Source organism: Elaeis guineensis, chromosome 5 (assembly GCF_000442705.2).
Source record: "Elaeis guineensis isolate ETL-2024a chromosome 5, EG11, whole genome shotgun sequence".
NCBI classification, from domain to species: Eukaryota; Viridiplantae; Streptophyta; class Magnoliopsida; order Arecales; family Arecaceae; genus Elaeis; species Elaeis guineensis.
The window spans coordinates 126,222,594-126,243,022 of record NC_025997.2 but is presented as its reverse complement, the minus strand read 5'-3'; the positions used below and the strand labels follow the sequence as shown (position 1 = coordinate 126,243,022).

The 20,429-nt window shown below is 38.3% G+C and overlaps 2 protein-coding genes across 4 annotated transcripts; both read right to left on the bottom strand.

The window, feature by feature from the left end:
* Positions 1 to 358: 358 nt before the first annotated feature.
* LOC105045883 (ferritin-4, chloroplastic) lies at positions 359 to 3,645 on the bottom strand. The gene is made up of 8 exons (XM_010924311.4): positions 3,242 to 3,645; positions 2,407 to 2,490; positions 2,265 to 2,325; positions 2,070 to 2,157; positions 1,262 to 1,323; positions 1,090 to 1,155; positions 766 to 829; positions 359 to 665 (listed from the first exon to the last, which is right to left on the bottom strand). The coding sequence occupies exons 1-8, from the start codon at positions 3,559 to 3,561 to the stop codon at positions 613 to 615; spliced, it is 798 nt and encodes a 265-aa protein (XP_010922613.1). The 5' UTR covers positions 3,562 to 3,645; the 3' UTR covers positions 359 to 612.
* An 8,975-nt stretch (positions 3,646 to 12,620) lies between these two features.
* On the bottom strand, positions 12,621 to 19,160 carry LOC140858193 (uncharacterized). 3 transcript variants are annotated; one of them, XM_073258463.1, is made up of 9 exons: positions 15,619 to 15,941; positions 15,429 to 15,534; positions 14,433 to 14,624; positions 14,105 to 14,349; positions 13,822 to 14,025; positions 13,627 to 13,719; positions 13,365 to 13,466; positions 12,912 to 13,271; positions 12,621 to 12,811 (listed from the first exon to the last, which is right to left on the bottom strand). In XM_073258463.1, exons 2-9 carry the CDS (start codon positions 15,466 to 15,468, stop codon positions 12,734 to 12,736), a joined length of 1,314 nt encoding a protein of 437 aa, XP_073114564.1. In that variant the 5' UTR covers positions 15,469 to 15,534; positions 15,619 to 15,941; the 3' UTR covers positions 12,621 to 12,733. The 3 variants fall into 3 exon arrangements, with proteins under 3 accessions (XP_073114564.1, XP_073114566.1, XP_073114565.1); XM_073258465.1 differs by lacking the exons at positions 15,429 to 15,534; positions 15,619 to 15,941 and adding an exon at positions 19,044 to 19,160; XM_073258464.1 differs by lacking the exons at positions 15,429 to 15,534; positions 15,619 to 15,941 and adding an exon at positions 14,722 to 15,048.
* Positions 19,161 to 20,429: the final 1,269 nt, after the last annotated feature.

Sequence of the window (20,429 nt, the reverse complement as noted above, 5' to 3'; positions counted from 1 at the left end):
TCTAGAGCCAACCATCAGGGGCCACACAGATGTCATCAAAGTGAAGATTTTCTTGAAAAAAGCAGCAACAAATGTGAGATCGAAGAGGAAGAGGGCAAAAAGAGGAAGGATCTAGATGCCGAGTCCGACGTTCCCTTCTCTGATACTCTCTTCCCCATTGAAGCTACAGTCCTCACTTCACCAACATCTCGACTTTCATCTCTACTTTTCATCAGACTCAGGCTTGTGGGCTGTGAATGGGATCAAGCTCAAGCCAGGCTAATGGATACCATAGACAAGCTCAGGCCAGCCTAATGGATACCATAGACATGAAGTGCTAACCCACAGTGCCAACCCACAGATCAACACAGGTTGCGGCTTGTTCAACTTAGTTTTATTAAATTTAGAACTTCCCACAAATCCAGCATACCATTTAGCTACAAGTCCACAGCTTTTGGATTCAGCACCCGAAAAGAAGAAGTATGATTGAGAAGACTACATGAAGTTCTCATACACAGAGCAAAAGTAGCATGCACAACTTAGAACCTATACCCTCAATATTATTGCAGGGAAGCCCTCCACCACTACATCAAGCTAGAACTAACAAACAAAACACACTTCGTTTCTTGCACTTCAAGCAGCAGCATCTCCTTCATGGAGAAGCATCTGATCAAAATGCCAAACGCCTGCCAAAAATGAAGAAAAAACATAAATGTGAGAACCACAACAAGAATTATAAATCTAGATTTGAAAGCAAAGGAAAGAAATTCTTTAATTATACATTACCATGTCCTTTGCCAACCCTTCTCAACTGAGCAATATATTCAGAGATCTTCTTGATGGCTTCTACCTGAATAAAGATGTGAACAAATAATTTTGATCATTTAAGAGCTCAGTACAATGTAATCAACAAAAATAGATGCAATAAGCACTTTATTCTTAATAAGTAAATTCACAAGGAGTTGGATAAGGCACTGTCTACGTAAATTTCATACACAGAGGACCATGCAATGAGTCCAAGCAAACTGGACAAACAGTCCATGAGTGCAGTTAATACATCCAGAAGTGGTATATGTACTTTTTAAAGAAATTAGGGAAGGTAGGCTCCACCTGTTCTCCAAGAAAATCACTCTCAATGAAGTCCGCCATCTGAGGATCATTGCATCTCGCCGCCACCTGTTCATCCAATAACATATTTAGCTAAAACAAAACCAGAATCCATGCTTGTCTTAAATACTAACTGATGTGATAAAATTTGTTGGAAGAATTAGGATCAACTTACGCCATGGACATTGAGAAGCTTCTCATTTGTCAGCTTTTCAAGAGACAAAGCCAACTCCATTGCTAAAACAACACATTAGTGCATTAGAAGAGCGTAAAAGACAAGGGTTGATGCAACATGGAAAAGAAAGCATGCATCAAAGGAAAAATACATAAGCACAACTTGTTGGGTAGTTCTATCCAGATAAAGTATCAACTACCTAAACCTAACATAACTCTGAGGGATGCCTAATAGCTTGGTTTAGCACTTCCACAAGACTCAAAAATGAAGCAATTGCGCATCATTATTGTGATATTGAGATCCACCTTACAAGTACGGATATGTGCTTAGAAAAAATTACACTTTAGTGATAATTTCAAAAGACAACCAAACCAAAGCTTTAAGAACATATCTAATTTATATAACCATAAACAAAAGGCCCTGTCCCCCACCATATGAGTTGAGTAGGTTTTAAATATCTCTCTGTCATTGATTTCTATCAAGGGCTACGTCTTCTATCACTGCCAACTAATCCGGGGTGGGGGGGTGTGGGAATCCTTTGCTGAACTGTCACAACTTTCACACGTGTAATCCTAGGCCTTCCTCTCCTTTATCTCAACACACAGAAAAGCTATTGGTACTATTATAATAATGATGATTAAATCTTCATCAATTTTAGCATCCATAAATGTTCGGCACACACAATGATAAATTATTTTATCAGGGACATCAAAAAATGACAACTTCTATTATTGATTGACATAGTAGATTGATGCCATTTGGAGGTAATAAACACATAAACTGATAAAACCAACAGCGGAAAACTTACCATACAAAGCATCCCCTTTCTCAGGGTGATCAAACTCAGTTAAGGGCATGACAATGGATTGAAGCTTCACTCTTCCTCCACGTTTGTTCTAATTACATCACAATCAGTATTGGCCATCAGAAACACAAAACAAAGCATAGGAACACTCTAGCAATTGGTTAAAAAGAAGAAAACATCCAGAAGACAAACAAATACTTGGTATATCATCAGTTTCTCCGCATGTTCCCGTTCCTCTTCACTTGATTCCTTGAAAAACCTAACACAAGAAGCACTATTATATATCTCAACATAAAGCAAAGAAGAAGATGGAAGTTTGTTGAATTTATCTAGGACTTACTTAGCGAAGCCTCTTAGCGCGACATTATCCCGGTCAAAGTAAGCGAACAAGGAATGATAGACATAGGAAACATTGTATTCAACACTGAAATTAAAACGGCAAAATGAAACCAACAATTAGAGATAATCTTATAGGTCCAGGACGCTCGTGATCAGAATTACTCATGGTAAACCTCAGAGTAGACCAGTAAGAGATGTAAAACCATTATTAAAGTAAAAATTTAATAAAACAACAGAAACATTTTGCAAAGGAATTTAGCACCGCTAAATAATAAACAAAGCATGCAAACTTTTAACAAAAAGGTTTAGTTTCTTTTTTCTGAAAAGATTGGAATACTCTGATTAAATAACTAGAAATGCAGAAGACAACGCATTCCAACAGACTCTTACAACTAAAGCCCTAGACTTCGAAAAGTATCGCGGTTACCCAAAAGAAGGGGAAAAAACCCCTGAAAAGAAAAAGAGTAGTTGGGTACATAATGATAACACCCTAAAAGGCTCAAACCATAAGGCATGGATATGTTCAACGAAAAAAAAAAAAAAATTCTAAACAAGACTTAAATAATTTCTACAAAACCTAGAAATCTAAAGAAGAAGCAAAGCATCTGCAGCACAACCATAGACAACATCCAAAATCCCGTCTTTTCGAAAAGAACCATAAGGAACAAGAGATATGGAAAAAGAAACTACAAAACAATAAAGATCTAACACTACTCAAAAGAAAAAAGAAAGCAAAAAACAAGGATTTGAACCCAGATTAATCGAGAAGCAGAGGGAAAAAAATCGACAAACCGACATAAAAAGTACAAAAAAAAAAAAAAAAAAAGCAAACCGACTTGATCTGCTCGTTGATGGCAGCCTCACACTCATTAGAATACTTGTAGCGAGCGATGGACTGGTCGGGAAGGAGAGGCACGAGGAAATGGTCATGCTTCAGCTCCTCAAAGGGCTCGAAGATGACGCCGGCGACAACCTGGGTGTCGGGCCCGGCAGCGGAAACAGCCACGATGGACCCATCCCTCCCCATCCTACGAGGGAACCTCAAAACGGAGCTCGGAGGGGCAAAGGATCCGCTGTACCCCGCCTGAAAAGGATGAGGGACCCCCGATGAGGGCACGAGAAGGGAGAGAGCAGAAGAAGAGGCCTTTACAAGCATGGCTTCGATTTGGATAAGAGAAGAAGAAGAAGAAAACAGGGCAGAGATGGAGATGAGCAGGGGTGTGGAGAAGAAGAGGGGAGGGGGAGGGCAGATATAGAGAGAAGGGAAGGGGAGGCCAAGGGACTGCTGGAGGTCTGGATGGGAGACACGTGGACGGTCTGGATTGATGGGGTAGGATATGCGCGTGGAGGGCTCGTGGTCACCGCACGGCTGTATCTTTCGGTTGATTGGGGGGCGCGGCAGGCTCTTGGAAGATATCCGCCTAAACGCCAGCTGTTGTCATCTTTTGAGTTTTCAAAGGTCTTTACTTAATTCAGGTGATATTGTAGCTGTTTACGGATTAGGCAATTATTTTGCATTTAGTTATATATGTTATTATACATAGTTCTATCTCTTTTACATATAATTATTGGTAGATGTGTATATAAATTGGACATAAAATTATCATCAAACTTAAGATGTGGGAATAAATTTTTCATAGATTAATATGTCAAAATTGATGTCAGAATTAGAGCTGATAAAATATGATCCGATCCGTCAATCCGACTCGTATTTGACCCACCATAAACAGATTTGAGTTTAGGCTAAATGGGTTCGGATCATAAATGGATCAATCCATTTAACCCATCTAATAATTGGGTTGGATATGAATTTTAGATATCGGACTCTTTTAACCTATTTAACCTATTTAATATCTAGGTTGGATTGAGTCAGATAATCCATTTAACCTGTTTAATCTATTTCTGACCCATTTAATCCGATCTGTTTAACCTATTTAACACATTTAAGACCCATTTAACCTGTTTAAAATATGTTTAACATGTTTCTGACCCATTTAACTTGATCTATTTAATCTGTTTAATCTGTTTAACCTATTTAATCCATTTAATCTAATTTAATATATTTAATAAATAGATTAAATGGATCGGATCGGATTACCTGTTTAATAAATAGGTCGGGTTCAAATTTAAATTTTTAATTTATTTAATAAATAGATCGAATTTGAATTGATTATTTTCTGATCCGATCTATTTATGACCCAACTCATTATGATCAACTCATCTCATTTGCCACCCCTAGCCAGAACGGTGGAAAGGATAAATTTTTTTTTTTTTGATAAATATTACCCAAAAACTTTATATATAAGAAGTATGTAATACAAAATTTATCTACCAAGATAACAAATATGATACAACCAACATCCAAAATATCCAAAGGAGCTACAGAGCAGACACTAGTACATGTCCTCGATACAAGCAATAAACGAGTATCCACTATACAAACCAGACTTAATAGTAATGTCCAATATAAAATATGATAAACTACGAAGTCAAAGTGATATAGGTATTTGGATGAAGTATTGCTCTGTTTTGCAACCAAAGAATAGGTTGAATGGTATGGATAAGGATAGGTTGAGTGGCATGGATAAAAAGGGATTAATATGTCATTGGATGAATATGGTTTGGGTTGTAGATGCTTTGTATCTCAGTGAAAAAATTAGATGTAAATAATTTAGATTGTGAATAGTTACATGCACCAGTGATCTAAGGATTCCCACTAATTGGGATTCCTTGGTTGTCATTCGTGGCCAAAGGCCTTAATTTGTGCAAAAAAAAAAAAAAAAAACATTTCACATTGTTATTATGGAAGGTTTCAAGTTTTATGTATTATTGAAATCATAGCTAATTTGTAATGTCTGAGCATTTGAAAGTAATATGTGGTCCAGTCTCAACTATGCTAACCGCTTGGTCATAAGGCGAGAAAGTGTTCCTATCGCATCACCATTCAATGTGCTTTTTTTTTTCTCTTATTTATAATGAATATTGTCACTATAATATGCAAGCGACTATTAGAGATATTGTACTTATCTATCTGGAATATTCAACTTTACGTCACCAAAACAAAATTTTATGATTAGATTTTGAGACCTACCTGACTCTAGGAGATGGAGAGGAGAGAAATAGCCAAGTGATACGTGGAAAAAGCATACACGCACGAATGGAATCTATTATTAGAGGGAAAGCTAATATCCATTCAATTACATGATATACGATTTTATGTCTATCAAACACTTCATTTTTTTTTTTGGTAAGTATCAAACACTTCATTCGGATGTTCAACTATAAAATCATGTGACGGAACGCATGATGCTTTAGATTCCTTTCAATCCTTAAAATTACACTCTTTTTTATATAAATAATGCAGCCTCCATGTACACACTTTCTTCTTCTACTTTTGGATGAAGCAAGTGGATCATATTTCTCTTGTATAAATACATCCCGAGGTGTCTGAATACAAATTTTCTGAAGCCAGGCTAGACGTTTGGCGGATTGCATGCACCTAGAAAAAACGAAGCTTGCAAGATTTGAGTGCTCTCCAAGCTTCCATCTGAAGTGGATGGATGCCTCCGGAGCAACTATGCCTTCTCACCCACTGTCCTACTAGAATCTCTCTTCAGGATGTTGTAATTGGGCCTAAAAGACTGTAGTAGCATATTTAATTCCTCCCAATGCCCTTCTCAGTTCAGCAACAAGGACTGATGTCGTAAAGATGGCCTTCGATCATGAATCCAGCTCCACCACTTCTGCCTCACACATTTCCATTAACGATAATTAAAGAGACACATAGATTAAAATATATAGTTTGTTACTTATTTTAATTATATTTTGATTGATGGAATCATACCTAACAAGAAAATGCTCTTTATTAAATGAATTATATGTACCATGCTAACATCTACGTACAAAAGTTAAATTTCTATGAGAGTAAAGATTTTAATATTCGAAAAAAAAAATTAATATTTAATTTTATATTTTAATTAATTACATCTGTATTTTTTTTTTTTAAATGACAAATTTTAAAATGAATATCCCAAGCTTTCAAGGAAGTGATGGTATCAAATGTATACGAATAGACATCCAACCACCTTCATTATTGGGAACTAATGACAAGAAATAGCTGTGACTTTCAGTAATTGAAATTCAAAATGGTGAGTGATGACATCACCTTCATAACATTAATTAGTTTCACAGGTTGGATTCGGGTTTCTTTGTAGGCCAGTTCATGGACCTCTCATGTCATTTATGACTCCAGATATAAACTTGCTAGGGTTATGGGTTGGATTCTATTAGATTAGCTGTGGTGTATCACTTCTTTGCATATTAGAGGCCATGGAAGACCAATGAACCTTGACACGTACAATGCCTATCATAGCAAGCATGGATAGTGTGAATCATTACATGGTTATGCCTTGTTGGAAATTTGAAGTTAGGGGAGATGAAGTATGAGCACATAAATTAGACTCCAATCAGAACTAAGGATGTGTTTGGTTGGGGGAAATGAAGGTTTGGAATGGAAATCAGAATGGGTGACTCCCATTCCAGCTATTTGATTGGAAGGAGTTTCATTCCGATTCCGATTCGAGGTGGAATTAGAATGATCCACTCCCTATAAAATCTATTCCGAAGTCTCTCTATGGATTCAAAGCCTATTTCAGGATTTAATAAATTACTTTTTTAAAATATCTCCGCCCCCCTCCTCCGCTCCCTCCTCTCCCAAATGGCCCTCACTCCTCCCCCACCTCTGACCCCCTTTTCGCCCGCACCATCTCCTCTTCCCCTTCCCCCATCGCTGCCTTCCCACTCTTCTGTCTCCTCCCCCTCTCCAACTGCCCCTCCTGACCCCTCTCCTTCCTTGTCCTCCTCCACCTCCTCCTCTCCCTCCCCCTGTCGATAGCCTCCCCCATGCCCTCCGCCTCCTCGCCAACTGCCTTGAAGCCCCCTTCGGCGCCCCCACCCTCAACCTCCTCCTCGTTGCCCTCTGCGGCACCCGTCGCCCCGACCTCACCCTTCACGTCTTTGTCGACTTCCGTGCCCACTGTTGCTACCCTGATCGTGACACCTATCGCGCACTCATGCATGGCCTCTGCTACGTCGGCCACCTCGATGATGCTATCCACCTTCTCTACTCCATGCTTCGCCGCATCTCCCAGAAGGGTTGCGATGCTAACATCGTCATTTATCGCACCCTCTTCTATGCCCTCTGTGCCATCAGTTGGGTCATCGAGGCCGAGCACCTCCAAATCAAGGTCCTCTTGAAAGGGCTTAGGTACCCCCGTCGGTGCCGCACTTTCCGACCGCTGAAGCTCCAGGGGCAGAGCTTGGAGGACATGAAGAGGATCATCGACGACGCCTTGGTTTCAGGTGGGGTGCGGAACCTCGTGAGCTACAAAATGATGGTCCAAGATTTGTATGTAGAGGGCAAGTTCGGGCATGCAGATAAGCTGTGCGATGAAATGATTCAAAGAGAGTTTCGACCGCCAGTTTCAAATCTCTTGATATATATTTTTTAGTATTAGATAAAGTAAAAATATTAAAAATATTTAAAAATAATTAATTTTTGAAGATTTTAAGTTCAAAGATAAAAATAAAAATTTGAATTGATTTCGATTCCTATCTTTAAATAAACCAAGCAACAACAATGAAAATCATCCATTCCAATTCTGATTCTGATCGTGAACCAAATGCTTTGGGGGAGTTGGTGTTATGGTTCTAATAATATGGAGGGTACCAATAGTCCCACATCAGTTGTGAGTTAAAGAAGACTCGCGCTTATAAGGAGAAAAATTTTTTTTTCACATGAGGCACCTTTTAAAGGGCAAAATCGTGAGGCCCATGAGCCAGAGCGGACAATACTTTACGTGATGGGCTGAGCCCTATCCATAATAATGGTGTGCCAGATAGGGGTCGAGGTCTGTCTCGATTCTCTGGAACTGAGATCCGTCTCGACTGATTGTGGGGTTCCTCGGACTATAAACATCAGAGTCCCCTTTGACTGGAGGGCTCTGTTGTAGTTTTAAAATGTGGATGGCACCAATAGTCCCACATCGGTTGTGAGTCAAGGAAGACTAGTATTTATAAGGAGAAAAAAATCTTTCCCACGTGAGGCGTCTTTTAAAGGGCAAAACCGTAAAGCCCATGGGCCAGAGCGGACAATACCTCATGTGACAGGCTGAGCCCTTATCCACAACAATAGTTCTAATAATGTGGAGGATACTAATAGTCCTACATCAGTTGTGAGTCAAGAAAAACTCGCGCTTATAAGGAGAAAAAAATTCTTTCCACGTGATGTGCTTTTTAAAAGACAAAATCGTGAGATCCATGGATCAAAGTGGACAATACCTCACGTGATGGGCCGAGCTCTTGTCCGCAATAATTGGTCATTCCGATTCTCATTCCAATCTATTTCAATTCCGATTTCGATTTTGATTTCCATCACAAACCAAACACCTCCTAAATTCTTGCTTTGGTGTAAGTATTTACACATCTACCATAGCCTATTTTCTCTTCTCAGATGAGAAAGTGCGGAAGGGATAACAAACATTTCCAAAAGTTTGCTCTAAGAGAAATAAGAAACATAATAATGTGAAAATCTGTTTAAACAATGTTTCATGCTCATTTCAATTAATGCGCTAACAAGATTTAGAGTATATTTAATTGAAAAGAATAAAAATCTGGAATGGGAATCGAAATGAGTGACTCCCATTCCAAAACTTGATTAGGGAGAGTCCGATTTCGATTCTGAAGCGGTATGAAAATAATCCACTCCCTCTAAAATCTATTCCGAAGTTTTCCCGCGGATTCAAAGCCCAATCCAAAATTTAATAAATTATTTTTTTAAATATCCCTGCCTCCTCCTCCTCCGCTCCCTCCTCTCCCAGATGGCCCTCGACTCCTCCCCTGCCTCCGACCCCCTCTTCGCCTGCGCCATCTCCACCTCTCCTTCCCCCACCGCTTCCCTTCCACTCTTCCGCCTCCTCCCCCTCTCCAACTGCCCCTTCTGGCCTCTTTTCTTCCTCGCCCTCCTCCACCTCCTCCTCTCCCTCCCGCACGCCGCCCCCCCCCCCCCCGACGGCCTCCCCCACGCCCTCCGCCTCTTCGCCACCTTCGCCGGCCGGCTCAAGGCCCCCCTCGATGCCCCCACCCTCAACCTCCTCGTTGCCACCCTCTGCGGCGCCTGATGCCCCGACATCGCCCTCTACATCTTCGCCGACTTTGGCGCCCACTGTTACCACCCGATCGCGAAACCTATTAGGCACTCGTGCATGGCCTCTGCAATGCCGGCCGCCTCGACGATGTTGTCCACCTCTACTTCATGCTTCGCCGCATCTCTCAGAAGGACTGCGATGCTGACGTCATCGTCTACCGCACTCTCTTCTATGCCCTCTGCGTTGCCAGCTAGGTCGCCGAGCACCTCCTAGCCAAGATCCTCTTGAAAGGGCTCAGGTACCCCGGCGGCGCCGCACTTTTCGGCCATCGGAGCTCCAAGGGCGGAGCTTGGAGGATATGAAGAGGATCATTGATGACGCCTTGATTTCGGATGGGGTGTGGAGCCCTGCGAGCTACAAAGTGACGGTCCAAGATCTATATACAGAGGGCAGGCTCGAGCACGCGGATAAGCTGTTCGATGAAATGATTCAGAGAGGGTTTCGGTCGCCAGTTTCAAATCTCTTGATATATATTTTTTAATATTAAATAAAATAAAAATATTTAAAATATTTAAAAATAATTAATTTTTTAAAATTTTAAGTTCAAAGATAAAAATAAAAATTTGAGTTGATTTCAATTTCTATCTTTAAATGAACTAAGTAATAACAATGAGAATCATCCATTTTGATTCCGATCATGAATCAAACGTTTTAAGAGAATTTGTTATTCTAATTTTTCTTCTAATTCATTTTAATTTTAATATTGATTTTGATTTTCATCGTAAATCAAACACTCCTTTGATCTTATGCAAAAGTAACAAGCCAAGAATACATTGGTTGAAGTTACAACCTTGTAACATCCCTTTGTAGACTTCTTTTTTTAATAATATACGGGTGGTCCATCCGCTTCATCCAAAAAGAATACAGAGACTGAAGTTGGTGTAACCCTGATATCTTAAAGTTTTAAAATAGCGGGAAACATAACTTTCCAGACTACCAGATAAAAAAGAAAGACATCAAAACCAATAGTACTTGCTGGGTAATGGGGACGAGGAAATTAAATTAAAAAACAGAGAACTTTTATTATCTCCCTAGTTGGAGAAGACTTCCAGTGATAAATTAATACGTAACGGCTCCCTACTTGCTTCCTCTTCTGGGAAAAGTGCACCGCTAGCTGTAGAATATATATATATATATACATCAAAAAAAAAAAAACTTAAAAAGTCGATCACTTGTTGGGATGAGATAATCTTGGCCAAACAGAGGGGTCCAGAAAATTTTATTGTGAGAGCTGTACTGCGTGGCAAAAGTACGATTATTTTCTTGACCGGTCGTCCATTAGTATGAAATCCTCACAGAAACGAAGAAAGAGACAAGAGGAATTGGAAGTCCACCTGGGCGGCCGGGATGGCCCTTCGCAGAACGCGCGTGGTGACCTCGCGCACGCTGTGGACGAGATTCCTCCAGGCCGAAAAGATCGATATCCCGTCGCTGTTAGCCCACCGAGCACGTCTCCTACCTCTTGTCTACCCACCACTGCCGCTCGCTCATTTCCACCTACACTTTCTAGAATATTATCTATTTCGTTTTGGCTTTTTGTCCGAGAAAGTTTGGAGGACGAATGCATGGTGAAGGCGAAAAGGCGGAGGTATCAAGGAAAGAAACAAAGAGTGGTGACTCGTAGAAAGTGATGTTACGGGTCAAGCACTTCATTAGACTTACTGGCTAATTATTCTTTGTAGGAAGGTATCTATTTCACGTTCACACGAAGCCTTATCGTTCCATCAATATACGGCATTCGATTATGGTTGTCACCAATCGTCCACATGGTAGGAGCTGCTGGGGATAAGTCATAAGATTGACAAGAATTGGTAACCAGTTTTTTTTTTTTTTAATTCAGTGATGCCATGAAGCATACGAAAAGCACCTCCCACATCTTGTGAGGAGATTGATGGAGGTCATGGATGTCATGGATTTCACATGATGAACAGATCAACCGTGTTTGGCACCGTGTACAGTGTACTCGGGCATGTATCATGTAAGAGATTGGTTGCATGTTGCATCAATATTTTCTGGGAAACCAACAAAGCAATAGCCTAATCAAGTGTTGGTAGTAGAATGTGGAGTAATAATGCATGAAACATGTTCAAACTAATCTCTAAAAGCTATCAAAATTTGAATTATCAGTCCTCATCATTTCGATAGGTATAGGACTTCTGTACATCAATGACCGTATTCCATTCTGGTTCATAAAGAGCTAACTAATTTCTAACAAGAGCGCATCAGAATCTTGAATAGATTGATCAAGCTATTGATGCATATATATGATGAAGATTACTTTGAAGTTGACATCTATAAGTAGGATCAACAGTAATATACTACTTATGTAACATATCTCATAATAGCCAAATTCCTCGGAGATAAACGCACTACAGGAAAAATGGCCATTAACGACGCTATTAATGGTCATTAACGACGCTTTAAAGCGTCGCTATTCGGCTTTACGACGCTTCGAAAAGCGTCGGCAAAGCGTCGACTATGCAAGAGTGGGGACGAATATCGCCGACGCTTTGTAAAAGCGTCGTTATTTTTTAACGACGCTTTAAAGCGTCGTAAATATTTACATTAACGATGCTTTAAAGCGTCGTTAAATTTGTCTTAACGACGCTTTAAAGCGTCGTTAATGTAAATCTTTACGACGCTTTAAAGCGTCGCAAAAGACAAATTTAACGACGCTTATAAGCGTCGTTAATGTAAAAATTTACGACGCTTTAAAGCGTCGCAAAAGACAAATTTAACGACGCTTATAAGCGTCGTTAAAGGTTTTAAGAGGAAAAAAAAAATATAAATATTATTTAAAAAAAAATAATACAATACATTTCTGTACGAAATCATATCACACCTGTACAATACAATAAACATGTACAATCACCACATTCACATTCACACCTGTACAATCACCATCATTCACATCACCTGTACAATACAATAAACATGTACAATCACCACATTCACATTCACACCTGTACAATCACCATCATTCACATCAAAAGCAAGCTGAAATAGAAAATTTAATCAAACCAAAAGACAATATTTTATATAAATAAAAATAAAGTACTAATCGTCCATTACAATCAAGAGTAATATAAATAAATATAAAAATACAACAAAAATAAAATAACATCAATCTGCAGGCGGATGGTCGTCGTTGTCTCCACGTGACGTGCCGCTATCTCGATGGGTGCCTGATATGCCAGGAGCCTACAAAAAATATATCAAAAGCATGATTTGCATATCTATAAATAAAATATATAAATCATTAAATTAATACAAAAATATATATTTAATATTATGTGTTTACCTGAGATGAACCATACATCTCTAATAAAGATGTAAGGCGATCAATCTGTCCCCTCATGGCCTGCATCTCGGCACGGCTCTGTCGCATCTCCTCCATCTCAGCGGCACGACTCTGTCTAATCTCCTGTATCTCCGCCTCGAGTCTGCGAACGCGTGAATCCTGAGCATCTGTTGCAGCATGCTGCGTATATCTACTAACCTCAGATAACTGAGTGGGGGTGACTCCTACTCCATAACCCCTCACTCGGCCGTAGCGCTCTGGTCCCATCAACTCTGTGAATACCTCGGCCTCGATACGGCTCTGCTGCGTAGATGCTGCGGACTCGTCGTCACGCTCCGCAATGAGAGATGTAGCCCTCTCCTGTATTTTTTTTGAAAACAAGAGTTATACATTAATAGCTAACAAAATTAAATTTAAATCATTGCAAAAAATATAATATTAACAATGCTGTACATATAAATCTCTCGACTCATCTCGAACAAAAGTACCATCCTGATGAGTATGAGTCATCCGGTAAAACTCCACTTGTCCGGGTTCCCTCCCATGCTCATCCTCCTACACAAATAATTTCAATTTTAAGCAAACAGTTATGATAATTTAAAAAAATATATGAGTATCATGATACAGACATGGTCCACGATACATAATGATATTAGTTATATAAATATTTGAACATAAAAATTAAAAATTAATTATGAAAGTTTAAGGAACATACAAACTCCTGTCGGAGTCGTGCATAACTCTTCGACCCCGATGTATGAGGAACAGACTGAGCTGCTCGTGCAGCTCTACCAATAGCAGAATAAGTCTGTAAAATAAAGTAAGGAACTTGTTATATATACAATATATAATAAAAATCAATATTTTTATAAAATATTTAAGAAAAAAAGATAATAAGCAGATAATATACCTGTGCCCTCTCGGAGAACCAGTAATGAACCAACTCCATCCACTGATGAGGGGGTACATCAGGAGGACAATTCCTAGCAACCTCCTCCTCTGTCATACCCTGTCTCATATAGTCCTTCTTCAATTGTGCTTTATATTCTTTCCATTTGCGGTTGAGAGACTTCATTACAAAATCATGAGTGGATGGAGGGAGAACAAACTTGCTCTATAAAAAAAAAAGTTAAATGAAATAAATTATATAAATGATTAACAATTAATATACAGTATGAACATCAATTCATTACCTCTATAACTCGGAGGAGCTCAACTTTGTACGTTGGAAGCATGTCATTCCATTTTGCATAGCCCAACGGACATAGCTGAGGCCTCCGAGCAACAGTCCCCAAAAATGAAGTCAATAAGCAGGCAGCTTTTTTAATTGGCTGACCTAGCTGATTGCACTCCACAACAATCCTCTCGCCCTCACGCATCTGCCACACATCTCGTACTACTGTGGGTCCGCGTCTGGGGCGTACTCTCCCGGATCCGTCTGCAAAAAATACATAAAAGTAACTATATCATAAATATACATAAAATGAAATAAAAAAAAATTACATGAAAGACAATATATACCCTGCACGTGTATCTCATCATCTGACTGATGAACAGGAGGATCGTGCTGTGCTGATGATGAAGGACAGGGCTCAGAATGCTGTGCAGCTGAACTGGCCTCAGGCTGCTGTGCTGAAGAAGACGTACCGGCCTCTGTCTGTGAAAACTGGAACTGCACACCAGCATATCGTCCCCTGCGACGCATGATGTCACCTAGCATTTATATAAATAAAAGGTAGAATCAGTTAATATATGAAGTAAAATAATACAATAATTAATGCAAAATATATACATCATAAATAATTATTACCAGTAACAATCAAGCAGTAGTGTTTTCTTCGAATTCTGTTCTAACCAACGTCGTCGTAGCATTTAAATCATCAGCTGGCACAAAATTGTAGGGCATACATTGTGTATAAGTGTCATCGTCATCATCCTCCACTTGGTTTCCCATATCATATAAGTCTCTAGGTTTTGTTTTGATGACAGTAAACCAATCTTTATCTTTTGCGTCTTGTACATAAAATACTTGACGAGCTTGAGATGAAAAAATGAATGGGTCATCCTTCAATAACACACCAGTGTGTATCAACCTTGAAAAATTTACAAGTGTAAATCCATTTGCATCTTGTTTCAAACCCCTTGGTGAGTTTATGTCTATCCAATCATATCTAAACAGTACTACTTTAAATTTTCCATAATAATCCAACTCATAGATATCTTTAAGTGCACCATAATAGGATTTTCCATCCGCTTCCACCATAACACCGCTATTCTGTGTTTTTCTAAATTTCTCCCGTTCTCTAGTATGAAATTTAAAGCCATTAATTATGAAACCATTATATCTATTCACAATCTTGTTAGGTCCTCGAGCAAGAGCTATTAGTTCATCTGAATTATTTGTCTCCATCATCTTTGATACCTAACAAAAAATGATATGACGAAGTGCAGTTGAGTTATCTGATATTAAACATGTATCAAAAATTAATATATCCCATAATTAAATATAAATCACACCTGATTCGAAAGCCACATAGGGAATAACTCGACCAACCATCGCTGTTCAATCCTTGCATTAGGATGAATGTTATGATTGGCTCGTCTCTGATAAATTAAAAATTCACTGCATAAAATATAAATATATCATTTAGAATATTATATCTAATATAAAATTTAAATTTTGATGTCATTCCTTAAATATACTAACCTGCGATGGTCAGATATTATGTCACTATGAAGTAACACATAACGATGTGCTTGTGCTAAGGATTTTTGATCAAGTACAATACCTTCACCTCTTCCCAAGAATTTTCCAGCAGTTAAGAACTTATACAGTTCTGCATTCTCCACAAAGTCATTATGCCGTTGAGGTCGACTAAAAATAGTCTCTACACCTTGAAGATATCTTGAACAAAATGTCAAACATTCATCCGCAATATATGCTTCAGCAATCGAGCCTTCAGGATAGGCTCTATTTCGCACATAATCTTTAAGACGCACAAGATACCTTCAAGAATTAAATATTTATTAAAATATCAGTATGCTGTTGTTTCTAATAAAATTATCAAAAGATTTAAGGTTTGTAATAATACCTCTCAATAGGATACATTCATCTATAATGTACCGGTCCACCAACTTTAACTTCTGAAGCTAGGTGAACGAGCAGATGTACCATAATAGTGAAAAATCCAGGAGGAAAAATCTTTTTCATCTGGCAAAGTGTAATTGCAATATCCGATTCTAACTGATCAAGTTCCCGAGGATCAATAACTTTGGAACATAATGCCTTGAAGAATGACGATAATCGAAGTACAATTGTAACAACTTGTTTCGGCAATGACGATCTTAAAGCTATTGGAAAAATATCTTGCATCAATATGTGACCATCATGACTTTTAAGATTTGAAAGTTTTCGATCCTTTAGATGCACACATCGTGAAATATTCGATGCATATCCATCGGGTACTTTGATACTTTTCAAAACTCCCAAAAAATTATCCTTTTCTCGAGCAGACATTGTGTAACATGCAGGAGGCACATAAATTCTATCATTAGCAAGCATTTTAGGATGAAGTTCCTGTCGGATACCCATTTCTTTTAAATCAAGACGTGCCTTCATGTTATCTTTGCTCTTTCCATCAAGGTTTAAAAATGTTCCAAGTAAATTATCGCAAACATTCTTCTCTATATGCATGACATCAAGATTGTGCCGAATAAGATTATGTTTCCAATAAGGTAAGTCAAAAAAGATACTTCGTTTTTTCCATAAATGTTTACTTGGCTGTTGTGTAGATGCTATCTGTGTGTCTTCCTCATTTTCATCCTCGAAATAATTGTCTGGATCTTGAAACAACTCTGCATCTATAGTACTGATACTGACTTCCTCTGGTAACCCTTCGTGCACTGAGCTTTCAACATCATCCCTTCCTCTTTTTTTAGAGGACTTTGAGTGCTTACCATAGCTGTAATTCATGCCATCCATTTGTCTATGAACATCAGTTCCAGAAGGTGGAATAGGGGCACATCCCAATTCTATAGTACCATCAAACAAATCTTTCTGAAATCGAAACGGATGATTTGCTTCCAACCATCGACGATGTCCCATGTAACAAAATTTACCTCCATGTTTTAACCAAATTGAATGTGTTGAATCTCCACAACAAGGACATGCGACCCGTCCCTTTGTACTCCAGCCAGATAAATTGGCATATGCTGAAAAATCATTAATAGTCCATAACAAAGCTGCCCGTAGTTTAAATGTTTGGCCGTTGGAAGCATCAAATGCATCAACACCCTCCCACAACTGTTTCAATTCCTCTATCAAAGGCTGTAGAAAAATATCAATATCATTGCCTGGACCCTTATCTCCTGGAATAACCATTGACAAGATAAGTGATGATTGTTTCATGCACATCCACGGTGGCAAATTGTAAGGTATCAAAACGACTGGCCAAGTGCTGTAGGTAGAACTCAGGGTCCGAAATGGATTGAAACCATCAGAAGCTAAGCCAAACCTAACACTGCGAACATCAGAGGCAAAATCAGGATGCCTATCATCAAATGCTTTCCATTGAAGACTATCTGCTGGATGTCTCAACATTCCATCCTTTGTACGTCCTTCATGATGCCATCTCATTGATGAAGCTGTTTTTGATGATGCATAAATCCTTTTCAATCTAGGTATAAGAGGAAAGTAACGCAATACCTTGGCCGGTTTCTTTTTACTCCGTGTTGCATCCAATTCATTCAGTACATCATCTCGATCTTCTTTTTGTGTTATCCATCTTGAAGATCCACATACATTGCATGACTCTTGATTAGCATTTTCACCCCGATATAACATACAATCTTTCGGACAACTATGAATCTTTTCGTATCCAAGATCCAATTCCTTTACTACTTTCTTGGCTTCATAATACGATGGTGGTAAACGAGTGCTTTCTGGAAATGCATCCTTTAATAACTTGAGCAGCATGGTAAAACTCTTTCCAGACCATCCATTCAAATATTTTATATGAAATAAATGTACAAGAAAAGAAATCTTAGAAAATTTTGTACAACCCGGATATAATTCTTCGTCTGCATCTTTCATTAAGGTGTGATAACGAGCTGTCTCATCATTAGATGTATGTATGGGCTCCTCAACATGCATACGTTCCGTATGCGTACATCCATCAAACATCCCAATTGTTTCTTGTATACTACTGGATTCTCCTAAATTTTGAACATCAAATCCAAAAGCATCTGTGATCAAACCCCTTATATCATCATCTCTTGCAGAATTGTCTTCTAGGCTAGTGGATCCGCAATGAGTCAGGGGTTGGTTACATGATGATGGCAACATAGATTCTCCATGAAAAATCCAGTCGGTATAACCTCTTAAAAAACCATTCCATACCAAATGTTCTTCAACATTTTGTGGATCTAAAGAAGAACTATTTACACATTTCCGACATGGACATAAAATCTTTCCATTCAAACTACTTTTCTCCATACCAAATTTAATGAAGTCATGAACTCCATCTAAATATTCTTTACTATTCCTTGGTTTATTTATCCAACTTTTGTCCATTGTAGGATAAAACTGACCGAACTTGCAATTTATCTAAAAATAAAAAAAAATTATACAATCTATATTAATGCAATGAGTAAAAAATATCAGTCATTTCATAAAATCCAAAAAAATAACAGCTAGATAAAGTTTACATAGTAAATGCTTGCTATCATCAACTAATAGGTAAAGAAGGTCCTATCCCATTCAGAAAATGTATTAATTCTATAGGTCAATTACAAAAATCAAATGATATGCAACAAGAGCCGAAAAAAATTTCGGCAGCATTTCTCCTTAGTTCTTCCGTATAGGAAGAACAAAAGGAAAATACCATCCGAAATTTTTTCCAAACCTCTCAGCATACCATTTGATTATGGTAATGACCTATAGAATTACTCACATTTTCCAAACTGTCCATACTGGACAATCAATTGATCAATGTACATAATTCTTTTATCCGTACAAAAATAAATAAATGTACGGATATAATAGAATATGTACATTAATCAAAAGACGGGTCTATGTTTCGATGCAATGTAATTTTTTTTTAAAATTAATTCATAATTAACTTGATTTAATACCTGATATTAACTTGGGGAGTAATGGAGAAAGAAACTTGGCCCAGCTTAATCCAGATACTTAGTCTTCATCAGCCACGAAGATAAGGATAACGTAGGCCACATGATATCAGGGTCCAGCCACATAACGAGCGCCACATGTCAGATAAGCAATCAATCAGGATTCATGAAACTATGAAATTATCCATTCATCAATCATGTATCACAACCTTAATTAATTGTACTATATATTTTTGGGTGAACCTCATAGAGAGATACTAAGAGGGTGTGGTTGTAAATTGATCTAGCTCTATATCATTTATTTTATGCTATACATGTTTACCATATTTGATAATTTAGGAGAGGTGTGGATGAAGATGATCATGACTTATACGTTCGCTCCACAAGTACATATGAACCAACCATCATTCGATATTAGATTTTTTATTTGTTGTAAGTTGTGCTTGTGTACATGGAGACAGTCATCATCATGCCGAGCACCCTGAAAAACCAGTGTAGTTTGGTAAATAGTTACCGAGTATATTTGAACTCGAGGCTAAATCTCGTCACTGATTACACTCATCTCTCACGCAGGGTAATGGCTTTAACTGGTCCCACGGACTTTTGATTTCTACCGTAATTCATAAAATGAACAGGGCACCTTTCCCGGCTCAATATTTGGCTTCGGCTCAATAAATGGTACTAGAGGACAGTCCTATATAATGCCTGCCCATTAAAAAAATAAATGTCCCTGTCTATGAGCTTGGTTCAAATCTTGCACCGCTAGAACACTCACTAATCCGACTCATAATGAGATGTTTGGGGATTTGCTATTCTCTGTTTTTGCAAGCCATTGACTGCATTAAGTTGGCACGTTTAAAGGTCAATACATTAGGCTTCTGTTAATTCATATAATGTTAGATCCAGACCATTCATCATCTTGTTGACTACAGATATTATACAAATACTTGCTGATATTGTTGATTTCAGTTGTGATTTTGATTAGCATTGCTCTGCAGACACCATTCTGCAGTCTTGCAATATTTTTATTTCTTTATCAAAGGAAGAATTAGTGACTTAATATATCAATAAGATGCCAGAAGTGGCTACTCTCTTATCATGTTCCAACTTACACAGATTTTCATTTCCCTATTCATCATAGGTCACTATGAAAAGCATGCTCGGTAAAATGAAGTTTATCAATCTAGGAGAAACAAGGACAAAACACAGGTTTCAGACATAAATGCAAACATATCTACCACAGTCAAATTTTCTTACTATCACAAAACATACCTTTTGCATTCAAAGTCCATACATTTCAATGAATTGAATTTCAGAGTTTATATCTCCCAATTCATAAGCAACTAGACTAGAAAATCACAAAGCAACCAGATATTCTGAATGAATACC